The 24,329-nt window shown below is 36.3% G+C and overlaps 1 protein-coding gene across 1 annotated transcript in view; it reads right to left on the bottom strand.

Annotated features, from left to right (window-relative positions):
• Positions 1–24,329, bottom strand: part of ELP3 (elongator acetyltransferase complex subunit 3) — a 70,605-nt gene that overhangs the window by 9,746 nt on the left and 36,530 nt on the right. Inside the window, exons 11-14 of the mRNA XM_016144648.2 lie at positions 17,152–17,242; positions 14,550–14,615; positions 12,748–12,975; positions 11,752–11,833 (exon numbers count right to left, since the gene is read on the bottom strand). Of these exons, the coding sequence (XP_016000134.1) occupies positions 11,752–11,833; positions 12,748–12,975; positions 14,550–14,615; positions 17,152–17,242 (467 nt within the window). The remainder of the gene's footprint in view (positions 1–11,751; positions 11,834–12,747; positions 12,976–14,549; positions 14,616–17,151; positions 17,243–24,329) is intronic.

Below are 24,329 nucleotides of genomic sequence, written 5' to 3'. Positions count from 1 at the left end.
TAAAAACCTTAATGAACAAATATGGCTTACAAATCTGAGAACTACTGGGAAGGGGATACTTTTCAATAACAACTTAAATCCTTTTTAAAATGAAGATAGAGAATTGGTGACAAAGATGAACTACATCCTAGAGCAAGGTCAGACAAGTCAGGAGTATTTAAGCTTATAGAAAGAAGGTGTCAAAAGAAAATAAATGCACACTCGGAACTGTATACTCAGTAAAAACCTTCAAGAATGAAACAAAGTAAGGACATCGCATACAATCAATACAGGAATAATTTCCTACCAGCATATTACTAAAATTCTTTAGGCATAAGAAAATAATTCTTGCAAAACAGATAAATTGTGATATGTCCCTATCGCAGAACCCTGGATGTCAATGAAAATGAATAAACTACCTTAGAGACGCTGCAAGGATTCAAGAGCAAAAAAGTAGTATACCTACTAGTAAATATAAATACTGACTGTATATAACAACAGTAATAATGTCCTGGGGCTTTTTGAAAATACATTCCATACACAGAAACTTCAGAGAAGAGGATATCTGAATGGTCAGTAAACATGAAAAGGCAGTCAACTTCATCAGGGAATGTACATTAAAACAAGAAATACCATTATGTACTCATCACATTGAACAACTGAAACTCATACATTCCTGGTGGGATAAGAGTAAAAACTGCACTTTAGAAAACCGCTTTGTAGACTTAGTTGAACATTGTACTCTCTCTAATCCAGCAATGTGTTTATGAGCCCCAAGATACATATATAAGGATATTCATAAGCCCGACTGGAAACTACCGAAATATCCAGAAGAGTGAAACAGATAAATTGTAAGATATCTTCATAAAAGGATTCTACATATCAATAAATGAGCATAGCCACATACGATGTGACTCAATCTCACAAAAAATGTTGCATAAGAATAGCCAGAACAACAATAAAAATACACCAAAATGATCCCACTTACCTATAACTAAAATCAAAACTAAACTTTATAGTTAAGGGATTCATAATTAGGTAGTGGAATATAAAGACAAACATGAAAGAAAATACCAAAAAAAATTAAGCTCCTGCGGGGAAAGAAAGAAGGGAAGGAGTGGGGAGGAGATCATGACTGGGAAGGGTCGACAGGAGGCGCTTTTTGGGTGCGGTTATGTTCCTGACCTTGTTTACTATTTAATGAACTTTCAGTTTATTATTAACTTTTAAAAATAGAGGATTTGAGTAATTTCATCTATGGGAATGCTCGTGTGAGGAAATAATTATTTATGCATATGGAAAATCAAACAAAAAAACTAGGTTTAGTGATTCTAACTGGACTAAAAAAATACATATTTGTGATTTAATAAAAGAAAAAATGAAGGAAATTGAACTCATCAAGTATTTACTGAGTATGTACCAGGAACTTGGCAATTAAAAAATTTATCTCCTAGAATTCTTCTTGGAAAGAAAAATTCTGGCCTAACATTTAAATATTTTCATGTCATCCAGGAAAACGAAGGAGAGATCCGGAGGCGCGCCCCGCCCTTCGACGCTGCCTTTGTTAGGACACAAGCAGTCCACTGTCGCTGGTTCTGTGCTGGACTGCATTAAAACTGAGCCTACGTCACATTCCCAAGGCAGAACTTGAAAAGAGACAAATATGCTAATTCTATCCCCTGAAACTTAAATCTGATTTTTCTGATTAGATGCAAAAGACTGAGCTGATGATTCATGATCATTTAATAAAAAAAATCAGTAAAATAAATAAATTTTTGAGTTCAACTATTTGAGTGCTTGGTATATGCCTAGCAGCATTAATTCAAAACAAATGTATTCATTAGTTTCATTCATTTACTATTGAAATGAGACTATATCTCATTGATCTCTTAGTAGGATGGTGATATTTCACCTTTCAACAATATACAATGATGTGAGAACTGGGAAAGGTTTTTACTCTGAATACGTGAAGTGAACCAATTAATAACCCTAAATGTCTGAAAGGAATTTTTTCCTTCCTGTTCTATTAAAAATTTTGTAAGATTATCCACATGTAATCTTAGCTCTTGAAAGTAGTTGGTTAGTGCAAATCATTATTACAACATATTAGTACATTGTTCTTCATCACCTTGGAAGAGACAGAGACTATCTCAAGATCCAATGTGCTACCCAGCCGCCTAAAGAGCCCTCTATCCATTTCGAAATGGTTATATCATGACAATAACAAAGTAAAAATGAACAAAAATAAAAGGTAACTTGTATCGCAAGTATGGAGAATCTAAATAGAAGCTACTGTGCTAACTCACAGTAAGGTGATGCTGGTGGGTTAGCCTATAGCTCTTACAAAGGAGGGCCCACGATCATCTGGTTGAAAACAGAGTGGCTCTGTTCCCACCAGTGTGAAATGTTTGCTATGTCACAGATCACTCTCATTACTTTGTTATTGTCCCAAATCATTATGTGTCTCTGCAGAAGTTAAAGACTGTGCCATTTACAACCTGGAAAGAAAAAGAGATGCCTTCTATTTACGCTCTTTTAAAAAATAGACTTTAAGAAAGAAAATGGTGCCATAGGGGAATTCCAGAGATCAGTGCCTCCACTGAAACAACCACTAAGCTGGGGGAGGAAAAAAACCCAACTTTTTGAGACACTAGAACCTGATAAGACACTTACAGCAACCAGAGGAATGCTTGATGAAGGGAAGCCACTGAACTTTTGGTGAGAGAGCAGCAGATGAGAACCATCTACCACCCCCATTCCTGGAGTGGCTGGCTGGAGCCAGGGTGGGCAGTAAGCCTGTGTTCTCCAAATGTTTGGGGCTGTGCATTTTGTTTGGTTTTGAGGTTCCTGGAGGGACAAGTGCAGATGCTTGCCTTTGTTTTGATCCCTCCCCCTCCCCGCTTGGCTTTCTCTAGGACAACTATTGTAAGATTTGAACAGACATTTACTCTCTCTCCTTATCCCTTTTTAAAGATCCAGACATTTAAAGAAATCCCTGTTAGGTCACAGGCTGATTAAAGAGATAATGAAACAAATTTTAGTGGCCAGTGCTACAAAGAAGATGACTGCAGAAACAGTTCATAAAAGTCACTCTACAAACGGATAACTATCCCTGAGGAGGGGGAGAATATTTTTATAATAATACTCAAATGTGCAGGTCTCAAAAAAAAATTGCAAAGCATACAAAAAACTGGGAAATGAGCCTCATTCACTGGAAAAAAAAAAAGAATTTGACAAACTATACCCAAGGAAGCCTAGACACTGGGCAGAGCCGACTGTTTTAAGTATGCTCAGGACCTAAAGGAAAAACCATGGACAAAGAACTAAGGGAGCACAAAGAACAAAAGCAAAAATCGACCGGCGGAACTACATTTAACTAAGAAGCTCTGTACAACATCAAAATCAAAATGAAAAGGCAACATACAGGATGGGAGAAAATATTTGCAAACCATATATTGACTAAATAGTTAATATTCGAAATATATAAAGAACTCATACAACTCAATAACAACAACAAAGAAAACCAGACTAAAAAATGGGTAGAGGAACTGAAGAGACCTTCTCCTAAAGAAGATATCCAAATGGCCAATAAGTACATGAAAAGGTGCTCAACATCATTAATCAGGGAAATGCAAATCAAACCCCAATGAAATATCACCTCGTACCTGTTAGAATGGCTCTATCATAAAGACAAGACATAAGCACTGGTGAAGATGTGGAGAAAAGGGAAGCCCTGTGCACTATCGAGGGGAATGTAATTTGGTTTAGCCACTATGCAAGAGGTTCTTCAAAAATTAAAACAGAATTACTATATGATCCAGCAATTACACTTCTGGGTATATATCTCAAGGAAATGAAAACAGGATATTGAGGAGATATATGCAATCTCACGTTTACTGCCGCATTATTCACAATAGCCAAGACACAGAAACAACCGAAGTGTCTGTCAATGAATGATCAGATAATGAAGCTGTGGTATACATACATTAGAATATTACTCAGCCATAAAAAAGAAGAAAATCTTGCTATTTGTGACAACTGGAATGGCCCTCAAAGGCATTATGCTAAGTGATAGAAATCACTTATAAAGATGTAATCTCTGACAGTAGCAATGTACGAGAAACAGAGATGGCATGTTTGCATATTATTAGAATTAAACTGGCATTATTCAAACTCGGTTGTTATGAATTTAAGTTGTTAATTATAATCGCAAAGGTAGTCTCTCAGAAAATAACTAGTAATCATGATTTGCATGAAAATCTGATAACGGGATTGGAATAAGAACCTTTGAATCCAGGTATGTCCAAAGACTGTCCACCTTGAGAAACGGCTAAATGAAGTTTCTTACAGAAAAGGGCTGGATGCCTATTAATCGCAACTTAATGAAAACATATTCTATCACTTAGTATCCACGGATAGCCACCACCTGCCACCATAGTCTCTCTCTAAGAGGTATTTCCATTGCCTTTAAATCTGGGCTGGCCCAATGACTTCTTTAACTGACAGAATGGGGCAGAAGTCGCACTGTGGTAGGCAGTCTCTAAGATGACCCCAAAGTTCACTGTCTACTGCTATTAACAGTCTGTGTAATCCCTTCCCCTTGAGGGGCGCTGAACTCCTTGAATTTCTTCTGAGACTAGGTTATAATGACTATGGCTTCCAACTCAGGGCTGTTTCTATGATCACTGTGCTGAGGGAAGCAAGCTGCCGTGTGCTGAGCAGCCCTTGTGGCATGATGAGGAACTTTGGCCCTAAGACCAAGGACCCGTGAAGAACCAAAGCCTGCCAAACACACCACACAGTGAACTTGGAGGTGGAGTCTTCAACCCCAATTGAATCTTGAAATGACAGTTCCAGCTGACACCTTAAACTGTAGCTCTGCGAGATACTTTGAGCCAGAGGCACCCACCTGAGTCACTTCTAGATTACTGACATAAAGAAAAGGCGAGATAACTGCTTGTTGTTTCAGCCACCAAGTTTTGTGGTAATTTATTACACAGCGATAGATGAATATATGTTCTGGGACTTCTAAGCTGAAGCCTTCCCCTCCTTGTTCTTAGAACCCAGCCTTCATGCTATGAGAAACCCAAGTCATGTAAAGAAGAATCAAGGTACTTGTGCAGACAGACCCTACTCAGCCCCTGCAACCAGCTAGTACTAAGACTCCAGACCAGCCACTCCAGCCAACGGCCAGCCATTTAAGTCACTCCAGCCTAGGCCCTAGACAGCATGCAAAAGAGATAAGCTAGCCTCTCTATGCTTTGATGAATTTCTGACGCACAGAATCACTGAGCAAATAACATCGTTGTTGTTTTAAGCCACTGAATTCTGAGATGGTGTGTTATACAACAGATAACCCTAAACCACCATTAAGCAGTAGGATTTAGTGTAGGAGGTACAGACCCCATAGGGTACAGGTCTGGGGCTTATGGACCAGTATACCGTACATTAGTGGTTCCTTCATAAGTTGTGGATAAACTAGACAACTGGATGTTTAGACAGTGGGGGTATATAAGGAAACATTTTCCCATGGCTATAATCCAAAACCCTAACTCCACCAGTTAATGTCTTGGAAATGTGAGCTGTTGGTCAGAGATAACAGTTTAAGCCAGGCTGACTAAAGAATAAGAAATTCCCTGTGTGTCCTGTTGGAATTAAAAATGCCCTAACTAAAAGGTTGTATTTCCAGCGTCAGTTAGTTATCTGCTCACCCAAAGGCAAAGAATCTGCCAAATCCCTGCCTCTATTAAATTTAAAAGAGAAAAGCTTTATCAAATTTAATGAATTAAAAAAATTTTAAATGAATTATAGCACTGTCAAGTATTTAGATAAAATAACAGTACTAATTATACTAAAGTTACATTAAAAAGGAGTTAACATTGCAACAAACTTTGTGATAGACAGCAGACAGTAAGTAGTGGAGGCTAGATCACTTTGGATAAGGCTTCCTTCCTTAGAAAAAAGCCTGTGAGGTGTCTAATTTTACAAGAAAGGAAGTCATTGATATCAAAGCTTCCAGACTTCTCAGGAATATTATTAGGAAACTCATAATACAACCTATTCATTTTCCCAAGCAGAAGTATACAATCACCATTTCCAAGAGCCATAAGCTAAGAGAAACGAGAATGGGGAGAAAAAGTCTACACATGTGTGTCAACATTAGCAAGGCTATCCTGAGACTTTAACATGCATGTTCCTGAGACATGAGAAGATTCGACAGCATGGACCTGGGAGGAGCAACGGCACTTGCCAATTGCTGTTCCTCAAATGCCGCCAAGCCACTACCTGCTGGTGTCTCTAGCTTCTGCCTAGGAAACGCCACCAAAAATTCAGTTGCCCACTATACCTAAATACTGGAAACTTGCTAGTGGCTTATTCAGAAATATCTGAAAATCATGCATTAATTAAGTCAAGTGATACCAACTGAGGGATGGGTCTAATGCACTTGAAAGGCAATGTATACAAACTGGTACCTGATTCAAGTACAAATGTATAAATATAAAATCAGGGAATAGAGTCCTGAAAGAAGCTATGCAATAATGCCTTCAGAGTCCAGTTAAAATATAGACGTCAATTAGCAAACATTTAGCTAATTTGTTAAATAGCAAAATAGTATTCTGTCATCGCTGGTCTGATTAATAATTACGCTGAAATTAATAAAGTTCTTATAAAAGCAATATTTTATGTTGTATTTATTGTCTTTAAAAAGATATTCATCACCACAACAAAATCCTACTGAAACATGCACCAAAAAAATAGAGGTGTACGATCATTGTTAGAATACCAAATTGAAGAAATAGAGGTATATATAGAACCCTAACGATGTGCGTTTAATTAGGAAATAATTTATCAAAAAATAAATTGTGTCAAAGGATGAAATGGAAACCATAAAAGAGCAAGCGCCCTTTTTCCTTCCTGTCTGAGAAGTCCTATATTAACACATGCACATGTGGCACAAACTGGTTTGCATTTGGCAGGCTTCCCGCGTCCATTACCAGACAGATCTAGTCACAAATGTACCCTTCTTTTCAACTAGATTATAATGCAAAGAATAAAACCGCCTTCACCTCAAACGGAGAGAGATGTGTTGCAGCCAGGAATATAGGTGAAGTTTCTGGGGTCCATTAAGTAAATCTCAGCCATTTGTAGTTTAATGAAACAAAACTGTTATTTTCTGCCCACATATTATTTCATTAATCAGTAGTTCTAGGGTACAAGACCATTAATTTCAGTCCTAGGAAGCCACACTGGATCATACACGGCACAGGCACATTGATTTTTCTCACTGGTAGGAACTGGAGATGTGCCTTTAGTCATACAAATCTGAGCATCATGATTTAGAACGATCTCATTTCCAGTGACTCAGTTACTCGCCCTATATTTAAGCCCTTCTTCTCTCTCCTTTTCTTTGCCTTTCTAATAGGTTTAAACAAAATGGCTATTAGTCTCTGACTTCAGTGATTTCTGTTATCAACCATTCAGACATTTTCCTCATTTCTCACCATCACTGTGTGATACCAACCTCGTACAATTTTTGGCCAATGGCCATATTAATTTTCTACTTGAAAGAACACAAATAGAATACTGCTTATGACGAAGGTAGGAGGGGGAGCTTGGGGAATAGCTGTTCGTCTTGATGCATAGCAATTAGCTTTGCAAACAGAAACAGTAACATGATTGGATCTGATACCTAGCCAAAACTGCCAAAAGAAAAAAAAATTATCTTGCTGATGGTACTGAGTGGCTTTTTAAATAGTGGCTATCGACAGTTATATTTGGCTTTTTGGAAACGGTATAAGCAGTGTGACATCAGAGATCTTCTGTTTCCATGGTGATTATTAGAGGTGGCATTTCAAATGTGGTTAGGTTCTACTGTATAATTTCTTGCACTTTACATCATAAGAGAAAAAACTGCTTCATCTTAACATTTTTAAAGGAAAGAATGCTGATCATCCAAGTAAACACCATGGCTTTTAAGTTGATATGATTTGTTAATTTTTAACAGATATGCGTTGACAGATGCTACATGAGTAAGCTGGTGAGAGATACTGAAGCACTTGGACTTAATAGGGACTCATTAATTGCCTAGACATTTAGCAGCTATTAACTGTTATCTCCTGTAATTATTATAAAATACATTATTTTATAAACTGGTTGTTCTTATAGTACCTATTTAACCCATTTTACACATAGGAAAAGATTATTTTCTTACTCTGAAGCAACTAATGCTGAGTTGTGAAACTGTCTAGGATGGAGTAAACCATCTTCCTCTGCATTCGGGGCAACCTGCAGGGCGAGGGCTGAGTTAGCTGTCCAGCCCGATGTGAGTGTGTCTCAAAGGCAGGGGTGGCAACTCGCACTTCTCCAACTGTCCTCTCAGCTCTGGTAGGAGATACTTAATATGCTTAGAGATTTCAATGGTGATGAAGCTAAACATTTCATTTTTGCTTTAATTTTCACATTTAGAGTTGATGGTTAACTTTAAAACAGTTTACTAAGAATTACATATAGTTAAAAAAATAGAATGAATAAACGTTAAGTCTCTTTTAAGAAAGTGCTTCATTCAACTCTGATAAACAAATTTTCAATTTTTCATGTAGCTATAAATATCTTTTAGCTATAAATATCTTTTAAAAAAGATAAATCAGTGATAAAATACAAATATCTACTATAAACAAAATATATTGAGGTAATATAGATTAAAAACAGTGGTTTTTAATAGGGAAAAATAGAATGCATGGAGTTTTTCTGACTAGTGATTCAAATCAAATCTACTGTGTAGTTACTATTGACGAGAGGCAGAATCAAGGAGTATAAATCCACGTAACAGAAAATCTGCTGGCAAGATGAAGTCATAATGAATCAGAATGTAATTTAAAAAAATTCTACATAAATGCATTTGCAGTAATTAGAATGATAAATGATCTGTCTCTTCCTTACCCAAGGTACTGGTTATGCAAGGGCAAAATATCTAGGCTACCACTGTATACGAGTTTTACAAAACAGAACAAGAATGGATTTACAAACTGAGGACAAGGTCAGAGAAAATTGTAGGTTAGGTCACAAAGTACCACCAGCAATGACTGAAGTTAACAAGTGTCCACAAACCACTAAGAGGATTCAGCTGCCTATGGTAAACTTTATCATCATTTTTATTGTCAAGTACCCAACCTAGAATGAGAATGAGATCAGCTACTGATGAAATTAATGGGGTTCCTAAAATGGTTTCAGAAAAGAATCTACATAAAATATAATCAGTAGAACAACTGGTCATGTTGAGAACTAAAAGAAATTAAGATACTAAGGGGCAGAATTCTAGACTGTAAAAATTGTAAAAGACAACATAGCCAATACTTGTTTTTAGTAAGAAAATAAAGGTCCAGGAAGGTCAACTAAAATTATCCAATATCATAAGAGTTACTGATAATGCAGAAATAGACTTTGAACCACATCCCACCCCCAAATGCCACATCTAATCAAGTACTGTGAAGAAATGAAGCACACAAACACTGGTACTTTCACAAAGAGATTTTCATTCTAAAGACCAACTTATAGAGAATAACTGACTTTTTACAAAAACTAATTGTCTCTTGCACACACGCGCACGCGCACACACACACAATCACTGCACTGAAATAAAAGGACCAAAGTCAAAATGAACCGACATGGAAGGGGAAAACATAAAAAACATGTTATAAAAATAAACTTTAAATCTGCTCTCCTTAAAGTTATGAATAATGGACATCTCAAGTAGTAGCTTTTTCATGTGAATGATCAGATCTTGAGTCAAATGGGAAGGAAGTCAAAGGCCTGTGTGGCTTCCCTCATAGAAAGCGATATTGTGCTTATAGACCAGAGTGACAGGAAGTAATGCTTCCTTCCTCACACAGAACTCACTTTAGTTCCAAGGAGGCTTTCCAGGGATGTTCTTATAGAAACCCTCTGACCAAAAGAAATGCCCTATACAGAAATCTAGTAGTCTAATTGTAGTACCTGATAAGGAGAAAGGTTCTTCCATGTTATTTTTAGCACGTCTCTTCTTGTTATTTTAAAAATTCTATAAGCAGATGATCTGAAATTGAGCTATTATTTAGATTATGCTAAAAAGCCAGAATGAGTATGGATGCTGATTTCTACTTATCCTGCTCATGAAAAGCAGAGACTGAGGCTCTTATGGGCAATTGAAATGTGACCTCAGATAAGTCAGGGGCCGTCTCTGCATGTAATTTCAAAAAAATAAAAAATAAAAAAGAGAAAGATCATGAAGGCAAATGAAATAATATGGAGAAATGATAGAAAACCAATGCTCTCCATTCTAAGGCTAATTAGGTTCCCACGGATACGAGAAAAATCACGTGATTGCACATCAGACTTTGAGAGTACAGGCACTGCCAGGGTCACAGAGTATCCTTACCTTAATGGAAGAGAATACTACATTTAGAAGAGAAGACTAAAATCCTGCTACTCAAAGTGCGGCCTGAAGATAATCGGCATAGGTATCTCTGTGAGCTGGTTAGAAATGCTGGCTTTCAGGCCCCCAGCTCAGGCCTAATGAGTCAGAATCTGCATTTTAACAAGATCCCCAGGTGATACACAAGCACATTAAAGCTTGAGAAGTACTGTACTGAGAACACTGACAGTGTTCTAGCAAGAGGCTACTGAAATCCCAGGTGATCTCAACCCTCCACAGATGCATGTGGACCAGAGGTTAAACAATTGAGAGGTAAACATTTTTTTATTGTACATATCACTACTAATCAGGTAAGCCTCTTTTAGTTCCTTCTTTTTTAGTGGGATTAAAAATAACAGGAAAAATTATAAAGCTGGCCATGTTAAGAAATGCTTTATGAATCTGTCTAAATAATGCCAAAAACCAGAGTCAGATCGAATGATTAACTGAGTCGGGGTCATTACATTTTCATAATTATAATGATTAAAACCTGGGCAAAGGTATTGATATATGATTGGCAACAACTTCATTTTTTAAAAAATATCATTTCAACTTTCAATTTCAGAAAAGATTATGTTCTTAGAAGAACAACCTGTCTTTAAGAGTACAGCAGTCTAGTGAGAAAACAAATGCTGGAGGAAAATAACCTAAATTTTGATCCTGGCTTTCACCATGTTAGGTTCTTTCAGAATTAGCAAATTTTGTAAGGATATAATACTAAGGAAAACTAAAAGGGTGTATACATTTCTTGTTCCACGTATACCAGAATGTTCTTTTCATGCCTGCTTCTCCAATTATCTGATGCCCTAGATAAGGTATGGGGAAACTTCCAACCAAGAGCAAAGCCACTGAGAACAGTATTTAAAGAACAAGAAACTCTCCCTGTGAATATCCTGTAAAGACAACTGCTATTCTATTTTAATTTTCTGAATTTTGATAATCTCCACATTGGTTTACATTTTACTTAGATCCATATCATCAAACTTCATTTTCCCCAAAGTAACTGGGCACAATGCACAAGAGAATAGTTGACTGGGATGACTAGTGTGACAGACAGTGACAACTAGTGCGACAGACTGATGACTCTTGAGACAGATGGCGAGGAGACAGGATACAGGCCTTGCCACTCAGACGGAGTGCTTCTGAAAGCTCTATTCCATCACACTGCTTATAGGGACTTTCTTTGTGCTTGAGCTCAAGTCTTAACCACTCAGTCCTGTCCAGTTTGGAACATAAATAGGGGTAAGAGCCTGAGGAAGTTTTAAGTGTAGTACCAAGTTAAATATGTGAATAAATCATGAACTTTGCCTTCCTCCACTTACCTGATATAACAGCTATTTTCCCAGATCCATGTTCTTCTCTAGCTATTCTTTCTGCTTCCTCCATCAGCAGCATGCCAAATCCCTACAACGGACAATGGAGATAGAGAGTTAAGAAGTCATTAAGAGGGGTCTATAAAACAAGAAGGCTAATATTTAGTTAGTTGTTAAAATAACAGTGATAAAAAAACCATTTATAAGAGTAAGGAAAGAGAAACCATTCAGTTATATCAAAAGTGCACTACAGCAGACTAGTTAAAAAAAAAAAAAAAAAAGAATAACTTTGCAACGAAAACCAAAAGGTATTTTGCGGATGATGTAATCTACTCACAAGAGGGTAACTGCCTCTCAACTTCTGGCCTCTTTTTAAACAAGTTCTAGGCAATCTCCAGGTGATGAAGTCTGGGGCATCTAATTTTACATGGAATAGCTGTTATCCTTTCAATTTCTAAAAGGCTTTGGAACTAGGCAATATTTGTAATTCACCAGTTTTGGGGTCTATGCTGCATCCACCATTAGTGGCTTTAAGCCATTTCCCTGAAATTTAAGTTATTTATTTACTTATTTAGGTTGTCTGGGGGGGAGTGGAATAGTGTTCCTCTATATGCCATACAGCTTGCATTTATGAAGGGCTTTAATTATTTCACAAGTGCTCTCATTATTATCTCCTTTGATTCCATAATAGTTGAATCATTTGAAATTGCTGGTATTAAATCATTTCTAACTTTCAAAAATAGCATTTCATATGATTCAATCTAATATTATGTCCACTTGACTGAGTCTCAATTTGTCTCTTCCTCCTCCCCCCTCACACCCAAAGGGGGCAATATGGAAAGAAGCCACCTCTGAACAACTAAAATATTGGTTCCTCTGTTTCTATACTTCCCTTTCCCCTTCTTTTGCTGTCTGTTCCTCTGCCTCCCTCCCCCATTCATTTTCTCTTCCCCTCTTTTGGGCAATTTCTTAATTATACTCAACTAGACACTGAATACAGGATACCTGATGCTGAAATTTAGTAGGATCCCGACTGCTCACAGGGACTACACTTCCATACACGTGCAGCTCGCGGACGATGGAGACACCGCCAACCAATTCGAAACGGAAGGTTTCCTCTGAACACTTCCGTAATCGCAGGAGGCCAATCAAAATGTCTTGATCTGGGTCTTCGTATGATAAGAATGTTTCCCAGCCACCATTTGCAACATAATCTCTCCTTACCAATTCAATCTGTTTAATAAACAAACACAGCTTTTTAAAAATTAGAGAACAAAGTTCATTTTTATAATTATATGTAGTTACTTAGGCTAATATCCACAGTTGGGGATAAAGAATGAATAATCATAATAATCATGGATTGTGTTTCTTTTTACTTGTCTACTCTCAAATACCACCAATATGAGTTTGTGCCTTGTCATGAACTATTATAAAACTTTACAATTTCATAAATATGTGAATTTCATTAACCTTGAGATTCTTACAAGATTAATGCTCAGTAAATGCTTCCATGCTTTTAAATCTTTGATGCTCCATGAAGAGTCTCTAAGGTAAAATTACACACTATGTCACATGTGTGGCTCTTGGGAGCACCCCTGAGCCCCAGAACTGTCAGGTCCTCATTGGTTTCATTTTGTGGACTTTACCTCCTCCACTACTTTTTGGGGGAAAAAAATGTGTCACAGGTCACTTATTCCTTGATGGCATCCCTTTGGGGCCTTTACAGTATAATCCCTAGATATGAGATCAAAACATTAAAGAAAACCCAATCACTGGAGAGTGGCTTTGGGGGAGGCTTTTGTGATACAAATCTATATACGCTTTTGATTCTTCAACATCTTGTTCAAGCGGCCTTTATACTTTGCATTAATATAAGCAATTTATAACAATATGCGTACCACAGAAAAGCCAAGCCTACATACATGGGCACAGATATATTCTGCAAATGGACAGACTATACTCATAATGAGTTGGAAAATTCAGACTAATACTTATCTTCCTTCTTAACTGTTTGCTGAATAACTGGACTGCATAAGAATTTTGCAAAATTAACTGTGCTTAAGTCTACTTTTCCCTCAAAAGATTCCAAATGTGAAAAATGTCGAACGATTCATGTTGAGGACAGAAATATCAATGCAGATCGCATCTATTTTAGCCTTTCTCAAACAGGATTCCACAAAAGGGCTAAATCCCACAGAAAATTGTACGCACAGCTAGACATTAAAGATATATTGGAGAGACACTAATTCATCACTAACAATGAATGCCTTCAGGCATTAGGCTTGTTTCATGAAGTCCCTATCTGTTGATAAGAGCTGATCATCTGATTACCACTAATGGGCAATAATTTAACAGTTGTACACAGAGACTAGCGGATCACATCTAGATCTACCTGAAGGTAGCCACTAGTCACACGTGACTATTTACATTTGAATTAATTAAAATTAAAAACTCATTTCCTCAGTTGCACTAACCACCTTTCATCTGCTTAAGAATACCGTGTGACTGGCGGCTGATACCACACTGGACAGCACAGATTATAGAACATTTCCAACACCGCACAAAGTGCTACTGAGCAATGCTGATCTCAAGTCCAGACTTGGTGTTCCTAACATGGCTCTTCTAGAGCCCAGCCATCCTCATACTGGGTTTTCCTGACTTGATATCTGTATCTGATCCACGATGACTCTTTGCTCTTGGTTTACTCATTAACTTCCGGGCTTCAGTCCCACTGGTAAGAGGGTGTGGGTACAAGACTGACAAGATTTATGAGCAGTATCCACTCTCTATAAAATGAAGAAACTAACCTGGTATGGCCGTACTTTGTGATGAATTTCTTGAATTCCAACCTCTCTGGTTCTTACATCTCGACACTGCAAAAAAAAAAAAAAAAAAAAAAAGTGGGGGAAGGTAGCAATTATACCTCCAAACTCTGGGCTCAAAATTAAATTTGGACATAATTTGCATTGAGATAGAAGAAAAAAACCCTGCATTTAAAAATGAAGCTGTCTTTAATAAATCTGAAGATAAGGAAAATGGAATGGAAATGTATGAAATTAGTACAATATTACTTTTAAAATAAGTTTAGAATTCAAAGGAGATCAATATATAATATTGGAAGAAATGAACTTATGTCCTAAAATCTGGTAAATTTTACCTAGGGGATCTGACTGATATATCTGTATCTGAAAGTGCGATCTAAAACTATGTACACACAAGAGTAAAAAGCAAATTCCTAATTTTTAAGAACCTTCACCATTGTATGGCATTAATATTTTTAGCATTATTATATTTGTATCACTTTAGAAATATCAGAGAGATGCTGAAGATTGTTTTTTCTTTTTCTTTTTCTTTTGCAGAGAACAGCACTGTGGAAAAAGGATGGGAGGAAGGTAGGAAGGAAGGAAAGAACGAGAGAGAGAGAAAAGGGACCTTGACCCATTTATTATACAATCTGAACCACAGCCACAAATGGCTCTTTAAGATTCCCTGGTAGACACAGAAATGCCTGCAGATGATATGGATGCAATGCCTATTCTGCATGGCCAAGCACATGTGATGCAACTCTCACTTCTTCCACAACCCAGTGTGAATGCTACATAGGCTTTTTTTTTTTTTTAAATAAATGCCACTTTTTATAAATGCCATTGGCCCAGCCTCAGTCACGTGGCCATAAAATGCTGCAAGAGACCCTGAGAAATATGCTTGCTGGCTGGATATTCAAGCTTCTAGGTAAAACTCAAGGAGTTTTATTTTTTTAAAATAGCAAATGGATATCATAGGTACTAGCAGTTTACATGAAAAGGATATTTGTCACTAAAACTGTAATGATTCTGAAGTTTGGTTTAGTTTGGGGAAACAGACTTCATAATGTTCAGTTAGGTAGTGGTTTCCTGGGATATTAATTGATGATACATGGGTAATGGATCCCATGGTAATATATTCAGGAAATACTGGTATAAAAGAAAAAATATGTATCATTTCTGTATAATTCCTTTAAAGATTTAATCTGCTACTGTGCATTGTAACTTTCCCAGAGAGTAAAACTGCTCTCTGTATGCTACACAGGCTGACGTTTATAATTACAAAATCTGTACAGCGTTCCATTATATGTTCTATGGTATATTTTTCCCTATAGAACAAACTGTAAAAATTATTTTCAGGATTATAACATTTCCACCAGTGAGAAAAGATCAACCTAGGAAATTTAATGATGTCATGTAAGCTGTACTACCATTAGTATATTTATGAAGGACTGTCATTACATACAGAATTCCATGGGAAAAATAAGAACACATTATTCAGTTCTATAAAAACAAAGATATTTCTGTGCTCCAGGAACCAGTACAAGATAAAAAGGCTTTGCTGATGTGGATTCCATGAACTCAAATAAAAATCATACAGCAAAGTAGGATCACAAGCCTCTATAATAAGTCTTATCACATTTATATGTTGTCTTTTAACTCTAGCAGTTCTATGTAGTAGCTTGCATGTGAACGTACTATAGTTACATGCTCTAAATGCACTTTTGCATACTTTCTTTTTTGGCGAGGGGAATGCTTTTTAAAAGGCAGAGGTTGGTGTGTGTGCTTATTTTCTGGTAAAGACATTGCCTATGTGAACGATGTCTTTTGGCTATGACGAAATTCCAGTCTTTAAGACTCAGCCGCAGTTTACTGAGAGACTATCAAGCTCTGTGAGTGGTTCAGGGTTAAAGACAACAGCGAGATGGTGAGTTATCAGGATAACCAGGCCAGGTCAGTCGCTTGGTGGTGGTAGTCTCAGAGGAGAGAGGAGATGGAGATCAAGGACAGCTGGAGACTGGGGAACAGAGCAGACAATCTTGTTTGGTGCTACTAATTACTATAAATACATTAGCTGGTTTTTTTTTTTACAATTTAAAACAGTCCATTTTTGGGAAGTAGGTAGAATAAACCAATAATGTTCACAAACTCCTTTGGACAAACAATTTTCTGAAATATTTTCTCCATAAATAATTTGGCTAAGCATAAAATATCTTGGGTTAAGTCCACAAACACAATATGTAGTCCTCCAAATGATGGTTTTCAAAGTCTCATCCATATTTGTATTGTGCCTGAGAACATCCCACAGCTCCATCCCAGACCTAGTGAATCAGAATCTCTGAAGGCAGAGCCCAGGTTGAAAATACAAACCAACAATTAAATCAACAGATCTACACTCTTTTGGAAGAAAGCAGAGGAGTGTAAGGGATGGAATGGATGGGATGCAGCCTTTGCAACTACTAGCTCGACTTTAACATGTTACACAGTAAGAATGGTTTCAACATATGAAAGCTTTTTGACAAAACTCGTAAGTTTAAGTGTGACAGTATCAAAATTCTTTTGTTTCAGATTAGTTTGATTTCAACAGTTATAGTCAGACTCTTACCTGTATTCCAAGGTCTTTCATTCTTGCAAATGCCAGCTCTCTCAAATTACCATGCTCCACTCCTGAGCTGACTAAAGGCATTGGAATATCTCTGTAGGAGAAAAAGATCAGCTATTGTAAAATAGAAATCATTCTCTACAGCAGTAAGGTAGGAATATTAAAAAATGGAAAAAAAGAAAAACAAAAAATCCTACAATGCAGACCAGAAAAGGAGAGGCTGAATATTCTAAGAAGCAAGGTTCAGAGCTTCTCAATTCCTCAGTTATCCCATCTATGAAATTATGATTTTTCACCTACCACTCAGGGTTTTTGTGAGAAACACCTGATAAAAATCACTTTATAAGATTACAAAAGGGCAAACCAAATGTCCATTTGTTTTAATTTGGTTATTTAATTACTAAATACCCACTAGTAATGATTTTTGGCTAGAGACATTTACACTAAAAAAACCTTTTTTTAAAAAAAAACAACAAAAACAAAATCCAATTTGTTTACAGCTGCTAACAAGTAACTAAAGGCCTGGCTTAGCCAACAACAAAGAATATATTTTTTTCTCCTTTTACCCAAAATCTAAATTGGTAGTGACTCTGCATTAGAGGAATAACAGCTTGCCTAACAATCAGAGGAGATAAAATTTATTTCCTGGCATTAACATAGTGTAAAATGCCAGGCATCAAGGAGACTTCAACCAAAAATTAAAATTATAAGTTTTATTTTGGCAGCCCTGAACACCCTCTTTGAGACAAAAATCAGTATCTAAACAGTTAAAAAAAAGATCTGAAGAACATGCACGGCACATCTGCTTTATGTTCAAAGACAAGTCCCTAATTTGTTTTGATTAGAAGAAAGAGGAAGAATACACCAATTATCTTTTCTTCTCATATTTGCTTGAGTCTTTTCCTTCTCTTTTTACTTATCCCACAAGTGTTAAGTAAATACAATTAGCTATTTCATCTATTGATTCTAATAACTAAAACTACAGGCTCTGGAAGCCAGTAGTTCCACAAAGATACTATAAAGCAATGATAAGTCAAAATTCTTTGAGATGACACACCAGGGAATTTAAAGAGAGAGAGTGACATAGCCGAAGTTAAAGTCTTCTTCTAAATGCCATTTTTCCTCTGAAATATTTTATGAATAACTCACAAATATATGAACTTTTACAACTTAAAACTAAAAATGTAAAACATAGCTATATAAACTGATAAAATTAATGCCAATCATTGTGTTAGTACCATTATATGATAAATACATTCGATTCTTGTTATTAGTGGCAAGTATGATCTATAAAGGTGCTGTGAACACTGAATTAGCAAATACTGAAGCACTGATCCTAGAGACAATGCAGGGTTACGTTTCTATGAGCCTTTAGTTGCATTTTTTCAACTGACCAATACATAACAGTGTTTTGTGTTTCTGTTTAAAGACACTTTAACATGTAATTGATTCATTAATATCGCACTTGTGGCCAAGAGCACTAAAATTTATGCCTCAATGCAACTTATCTACCCATGTATTTTCTTTATAAGGTGCATCACAACCGTCTTGTATATAGGAACACTGGAGAGACAGCACACCACCACTATGCTTTTAAACAGCAAAATCAACAAAAAGCACAAAAATGTAAAGAATGTGTTATTAAACAGACTGTGAAAAGGACACCATTTACAGTATGAGAGCTGAAACAAGTACACAGTATCCTATCAATATCCTAATTCTTTTTCATCAACCCTCCAACTGCCAGTCTAGTATCCGCCAGTGATTTCTGTCTGTATCACCTTCCCTACAATGGCTGTTAAATGGTGATCATATTTATCACCCCAGCTGGGTTTATTAGTTGAGCCCATTATCAAAAGGAAGAGTTTTCCCTTCTCTATTAAGGACTCATGGATTTCTATTTTAGTCAATGTTGTAATCTAATATTAACATATTATTTTGTTGCTTAAATTATACTTGGCCTATGGGTATGAATTCAGTTGACTTCTGGTTCTTTGTGACATGTCCCCACCATTCTTTGAATATTTCCTTATTTTCTGGAAAACAGCTGTTTTATCTTGTATGCTTACTGTCCCAGTCCTGCAACTGGCCATTTTTTCAAGCAGCCCTGATTCCTTTTAGCAAAGGGTGTTACTAAGAAACAGAGGTCTGGGCACTTGCTGTGCTCATTACTACGGAGGGGTCATTTCCTCTAGACCCTCTCAGTGTACAGAACTAAGAAATGTATGTATATATAAACATACTTGTGTATATATTCATATTCATATATACGTACACATAAATCATGCTACGTAGTTGCCATAAAATCAATCACAAATACTGTATTAATTACATGACAATCAGATAAACATGTACCTATTACTATTTCTATATATAAATTTAAAAGCTCAAGAGTTCATGCTGATAATTACAATTCTAATCCAGTGCCTCAGTATTCTTTTCAGCTTTCCACCTTTCAATATTTGTAAATCCCTTCAGGCAGTGAGAAATCTGGCTCTTATTTTTAGTACACTTATTTGCTAAGTCCCTTATTTGTTCAATGTAACCAATCTTCCAACTACTCTAGCTGCCACCTCTGCACTCCCTACCTGTACTCTCCATTTCTTTAGACGCCAGGCATGCGGCTGTCAACACCCCCATGGCACTGACTCCACTGGTGATGGGAAGGGGCGGTGGGAAGGAAAAGGAAGATGAGCTCGACAAATATTTTAATAATTAACCAGTAATTTTAAGACATTAAAATCTGCAATGGAACTCTCTAAGGAACAGGTTTTATCACAGTGTTAAGCAGAATTATTAGCGGAGCCGGCTAATACTTTGTGGGGCTCAGTATGAAATGAGAACAGGGGCCTCTTGTTAAAAAATTATTAATAATCTCAAGATGGTGAGAGCAGAGCATCTTGAGAGGTTGCATGTCCCTGAAGGTGACTCTGATTACCACAAAAGCACAAGTCAGTGAAGACTTGGTAATACAAGGCTTTATAATGATGCTGACAGTTCATAAATGTCTTTAAATTTGTGTCACTACAAAAATGCAACATAGCTTTAATGGTCTTTGGCAGTGAAATGTCAGGTGTATACCAGATGGGAGTTTTTCTTATTAATAAACAGAAATGTGCCAGTCTCCATTCAGTGATAAAGTCTTTTTCACTGAAAATCAAGGGAGATAATTCTCTATGTGCTGAACATCTTCTATGTACAAAGTAGTGTGCTAACAATCTGGAATACGTAAAGATAAAAAGACATTGTTACACTCTTCTAGAAGTACAAATCCCAGGTGAGATTACTGACCATTTGAACTTGCTACATCCAACTAGGTAGGAGTTAAAATTATTTTTAGGTTTCGCAATTTGTTTCAATCTCCTTTCACATTTTTGGTTTGAATGTGAGGACATTTGAGAATATTCACTTTTCCATTTCAACGGGTAACATTTCAAGATTAGAGTGTTAATATTTGTGATTTGCTGATCAAAAACCTTTCAAAATGATATCTAGAGCTTTTTGGTCTGAAGTTTCTCATGTTTCGGAAGCATGTTTTGGATGCAAATTTGTATTCTTCTAATGCTCTGCAGTGATTTAAATATCACATCAAGGCAGGCAGACAGCTGTCAAATAGCCTGAGGGCAGTGGCAGTTTAGTGTGGCTCTATCATGTCTCTGGACAGAATTTTACATTTAATCATTGACTGTATCCTTCACATCTGCAATACGGAATTATTAGGATGCTGCTTCATAAAAATACCCAGTAAGATGTCATAACTCAACTGTCATAAAATAAGTAACATAGTTAAGGAAAAAAAAAGAGGGTAAGATGTGGGAAATATCAAGCAATCTATTAGTAAAATATAGTATTTTTTAAAAGCACGTACAAAACATTGTTTTCACTTGAAATATCTTCCCTCTTACTTTCCTTCCCCTGTTCCTCCCTTCTGATATCTGTATCTTCTCCATGTACACATTTAGGTTCACTAGTCAACACTAAATATATTGCCTGTAATTGGTAGAAGCTGTCATAGGTAAAAGAGCCAGGTTTTCTAAACGCACATAACACAAAGATACACATGATTTCCCTTTACTATACCTTAAAAATAAACTATAATTATTAAAATTGCCTGGATTAAATACTCTGGAAGGAGGCTTTTCTCCTTTGCCAATGGTTTCTTTAAAGCAAGATATAACCAACTGCTTCCAAATTAGACAAGTATCAGTTTTCTACATTCTCAGAATTGCTTTAAAAGTTTAAAAAATGAAGCTGAAAGAAACAATGCAGAATCAAAAACCTGTGATTCTCTTTTCCCAAATCAGGTTTCTCAGCCACTTAACACTGTCTGCATACCCAGCTTCCTCTTGCACAAATCTGTAGATATGAAGCTATTTTACCAGAACACAGCTACCAAATTGTTACTAGGTGTTAAATATATGTTAAATATACTATGTGAGAGTGGACATGACTTTTTGGTTCTCTAGTCTTATTTGTGCAGGAGAGGGGAGATAATTCAAAAGGCCCCTCAAAGATAAAGGTACAACTTTTTTTTTGGGGGGGGGGGCTATCTCAATAAAAAGCACTGTCTCCTATATAATCTAAATTCCATGACTGGCAAATTCAACTGATATAAGAAGAAACACAAATAATTGGTTACATAGAAAAAATGTTAATCCTTACTGTAATTAGGAAAATGCAAATTAATACCTGTAAGTATATAAAATAAAAAATATGATCACCCGCATCTGCAGAGGTTGTGATAAAACCAAGAACTATTTACATATTCTAAGCTTGTATAATCCTTTTGGAAAATAATATCCATAAACATAGCAAAAACTAAAACATTCATTTATACTCTCCTTGTTCCAGAAAGCATAATAATTAAAGCAGCTTAGACCTTTTACCATGAGCAACCCTTCTAGATTATACTGCTCTAACAGATTACTTAACATAAATTCTATGTACATGAATTTTAGCTCTAGGGAGGCCAGGATGATTAAAAATTTTTTAAAAAGTAAACCTGGAAGCAACCTAAATGTCCAACATAAAGATGCAGTTCACTGAATAAGACAAATTAAGATGCTAAATTACTATGCTGCCATTAAAATTACAACTATGAAGATTATTCTAAATCTTTAATAAGAAATGAAACAAAAAATAGTTCCATATACTAATTTGCAAGTAGTATATTTGCCAGTGTATAAAATATACTGTTGTGTAAAGACTCATCCCAATTAGTTACACAAGGAAATTTTTGAAAAAATAATGCAAGCCTGTTATTAATATGTATGTTGAAAGTGATTTTAAAGTAACTTTATAGAGAAAATACTTTGTTCATATAAATACAGTACTATAGCTGGAAATTAAGAAAATATAATTTCTGGACAATTAGTAATATTCTACAAAGTCTGTTGAAAAAAGTATAAAATCACATGATCAAAAAGAAATGTGATGTGTTGGGATTAATGAATGGTAATACATAGCAGAAACACATCATACCACATACACTTTAGCACTGCAAAAGTCTAGTCTAAAATTTCAGTAATTACTGTTAACAAAAAGCAAGTCAATATAAAATAAATTTGAAACATTTTTTATGCAGTATATACAAAGAAAATATGTAAATAAAGTGGGTGAAAAGCAAGTAGCAAAATATAATTATTAGAATGAATTCCTCTGCAGGTAGTCATATCAATAGTTCAGTAATATTTAACACAAAACATTAAGTCACATATTTGAAGGAATTCTGCTCATCCTAATAGAAAAGCAAATGCTATATACTAAACATTAGTCCATAGTAAGCTACATAAAAAAACAAACCACCAGAATTCTAATGGAAACTTGTATAATAATAACAGCTGTTTTGAAAACATAAAAAAATATAAAGTGAAAAATGCCATAAAAACTTAGACAACAATCACATTCAAAGTTAAGTAAATTATAACCCCTAAGCATGAAAATCAAATACCACAGCTAAACACCAGATGACTCTCTCCACCAAAGGCATTTACTGTGTTAGGAACTGAGTTATCACTATCTTCAAACAGCAAATCGTCTTCAGATTCACTGAGGACATTACTAATTCCACATTTTAAGAGAGATTTTACCTCTTAGTTTACACTACATATTCCATGAAGTTCTAATTCAGCCACACATCTGTAAAGTGGAAGTGTCACTTAAGCCTACATCCACCTGTGCCACTTGTCCTGCATAGACCTTTTGAGTTATGTATTGATAGAGAACTACTTGAAAGTCTGGCCTCCTAGAATTGGAGCTGGGGGCCTCTTCTATTGGCCAGTTCTCCAGAGCGAGCTGTACCGGGGTCATGCCAGAAGAACTGAGAACAGGGAGGTTTCTTTAATCAGCCTCATGCTGGTTATCCATAATCATGCCTTTCTCATCATACAACATGTTCTTAATTCTTCCTGTCATGAACCTTTACACTTTTTCTGTAGAGACTAGATTTGCTAGTCTTGCTTTCTTAAAGTCCTTATTTTCTCAGTTGGTGGTAGGCCAGGATAATGTCCCATAGTGATATTTAATAAAGTCTATAAAAGTAAGCTTTTAAGGTTATAGCAATGTCTCTGTTGCTTTTGACTGACTGGTTATAGTAGTAAGAAACTTAAAACTGAAAACGAAGGAGGCGAATGCAAATTTTCATCTGACTGCCTTGTTATTTTTGGTAAGAAAACTATGGTGTCTACAGCTGTGAAATTTCTGTCTAGTCTGCGATACTCGTTGCCATTGCCGGGAGGTATTACCTTTACTGTTGCCCGCTTTCCCTTTAGTGTAAGTGCCTGACATTAAGTTTTTTGATTGTAGTATGGATTGAGTGCTTGACATTAAGTTCTTGATTGTCAAGGCATACATTTCAGAAGACTTCCATCCTGAATAAACATATTGCCAACTGTATGACACAACTACCAGCAAAACAACCGGAGAAGGAATTAAGCCTCCCTTACCCATGAAGTTCCCTCTTTCAGAAAGTCCTGGGTAACCTAGATAACTGACCATCTGAGTAACCCCATTTCTCCTTTCCTGCATCCTAATTCCCCTTGTTATGCTTTAAATGAGCCAATAAACAGTGAACCCACAAAACCTTAAATAGCCCACCCTCACCCCCAAACCTTGCTGTGTGCCCCTCGGGATTACTGGGTACCCGCTAGGTCCTGTGAATAATAAATCCCGTTCTTTGGTGT

Source organism: Rousettus aegyptiacus, unplaced genomic scaffold (genome assembly GCF_014176215.1).
Source record: "Rousettus aegyptiacus isolate mRouAeg1 unplaced genomic scaffold, mRouAeg1.p scaffold_m13_p_16, whole genome shotgun sequence".
Classification (NCBI taxonomy): Eukaryota; Metazoa; Chordata; class Mammalia; order Chiroptera; family Pteropodidae; genus Rousettus; species Rousettus aegyptiacus.
The sequence above is the reverse complement of the archived record's forward strand: the minus strand, read 5'-3'. Positions and strand labels throughout refer to the sequence as shown.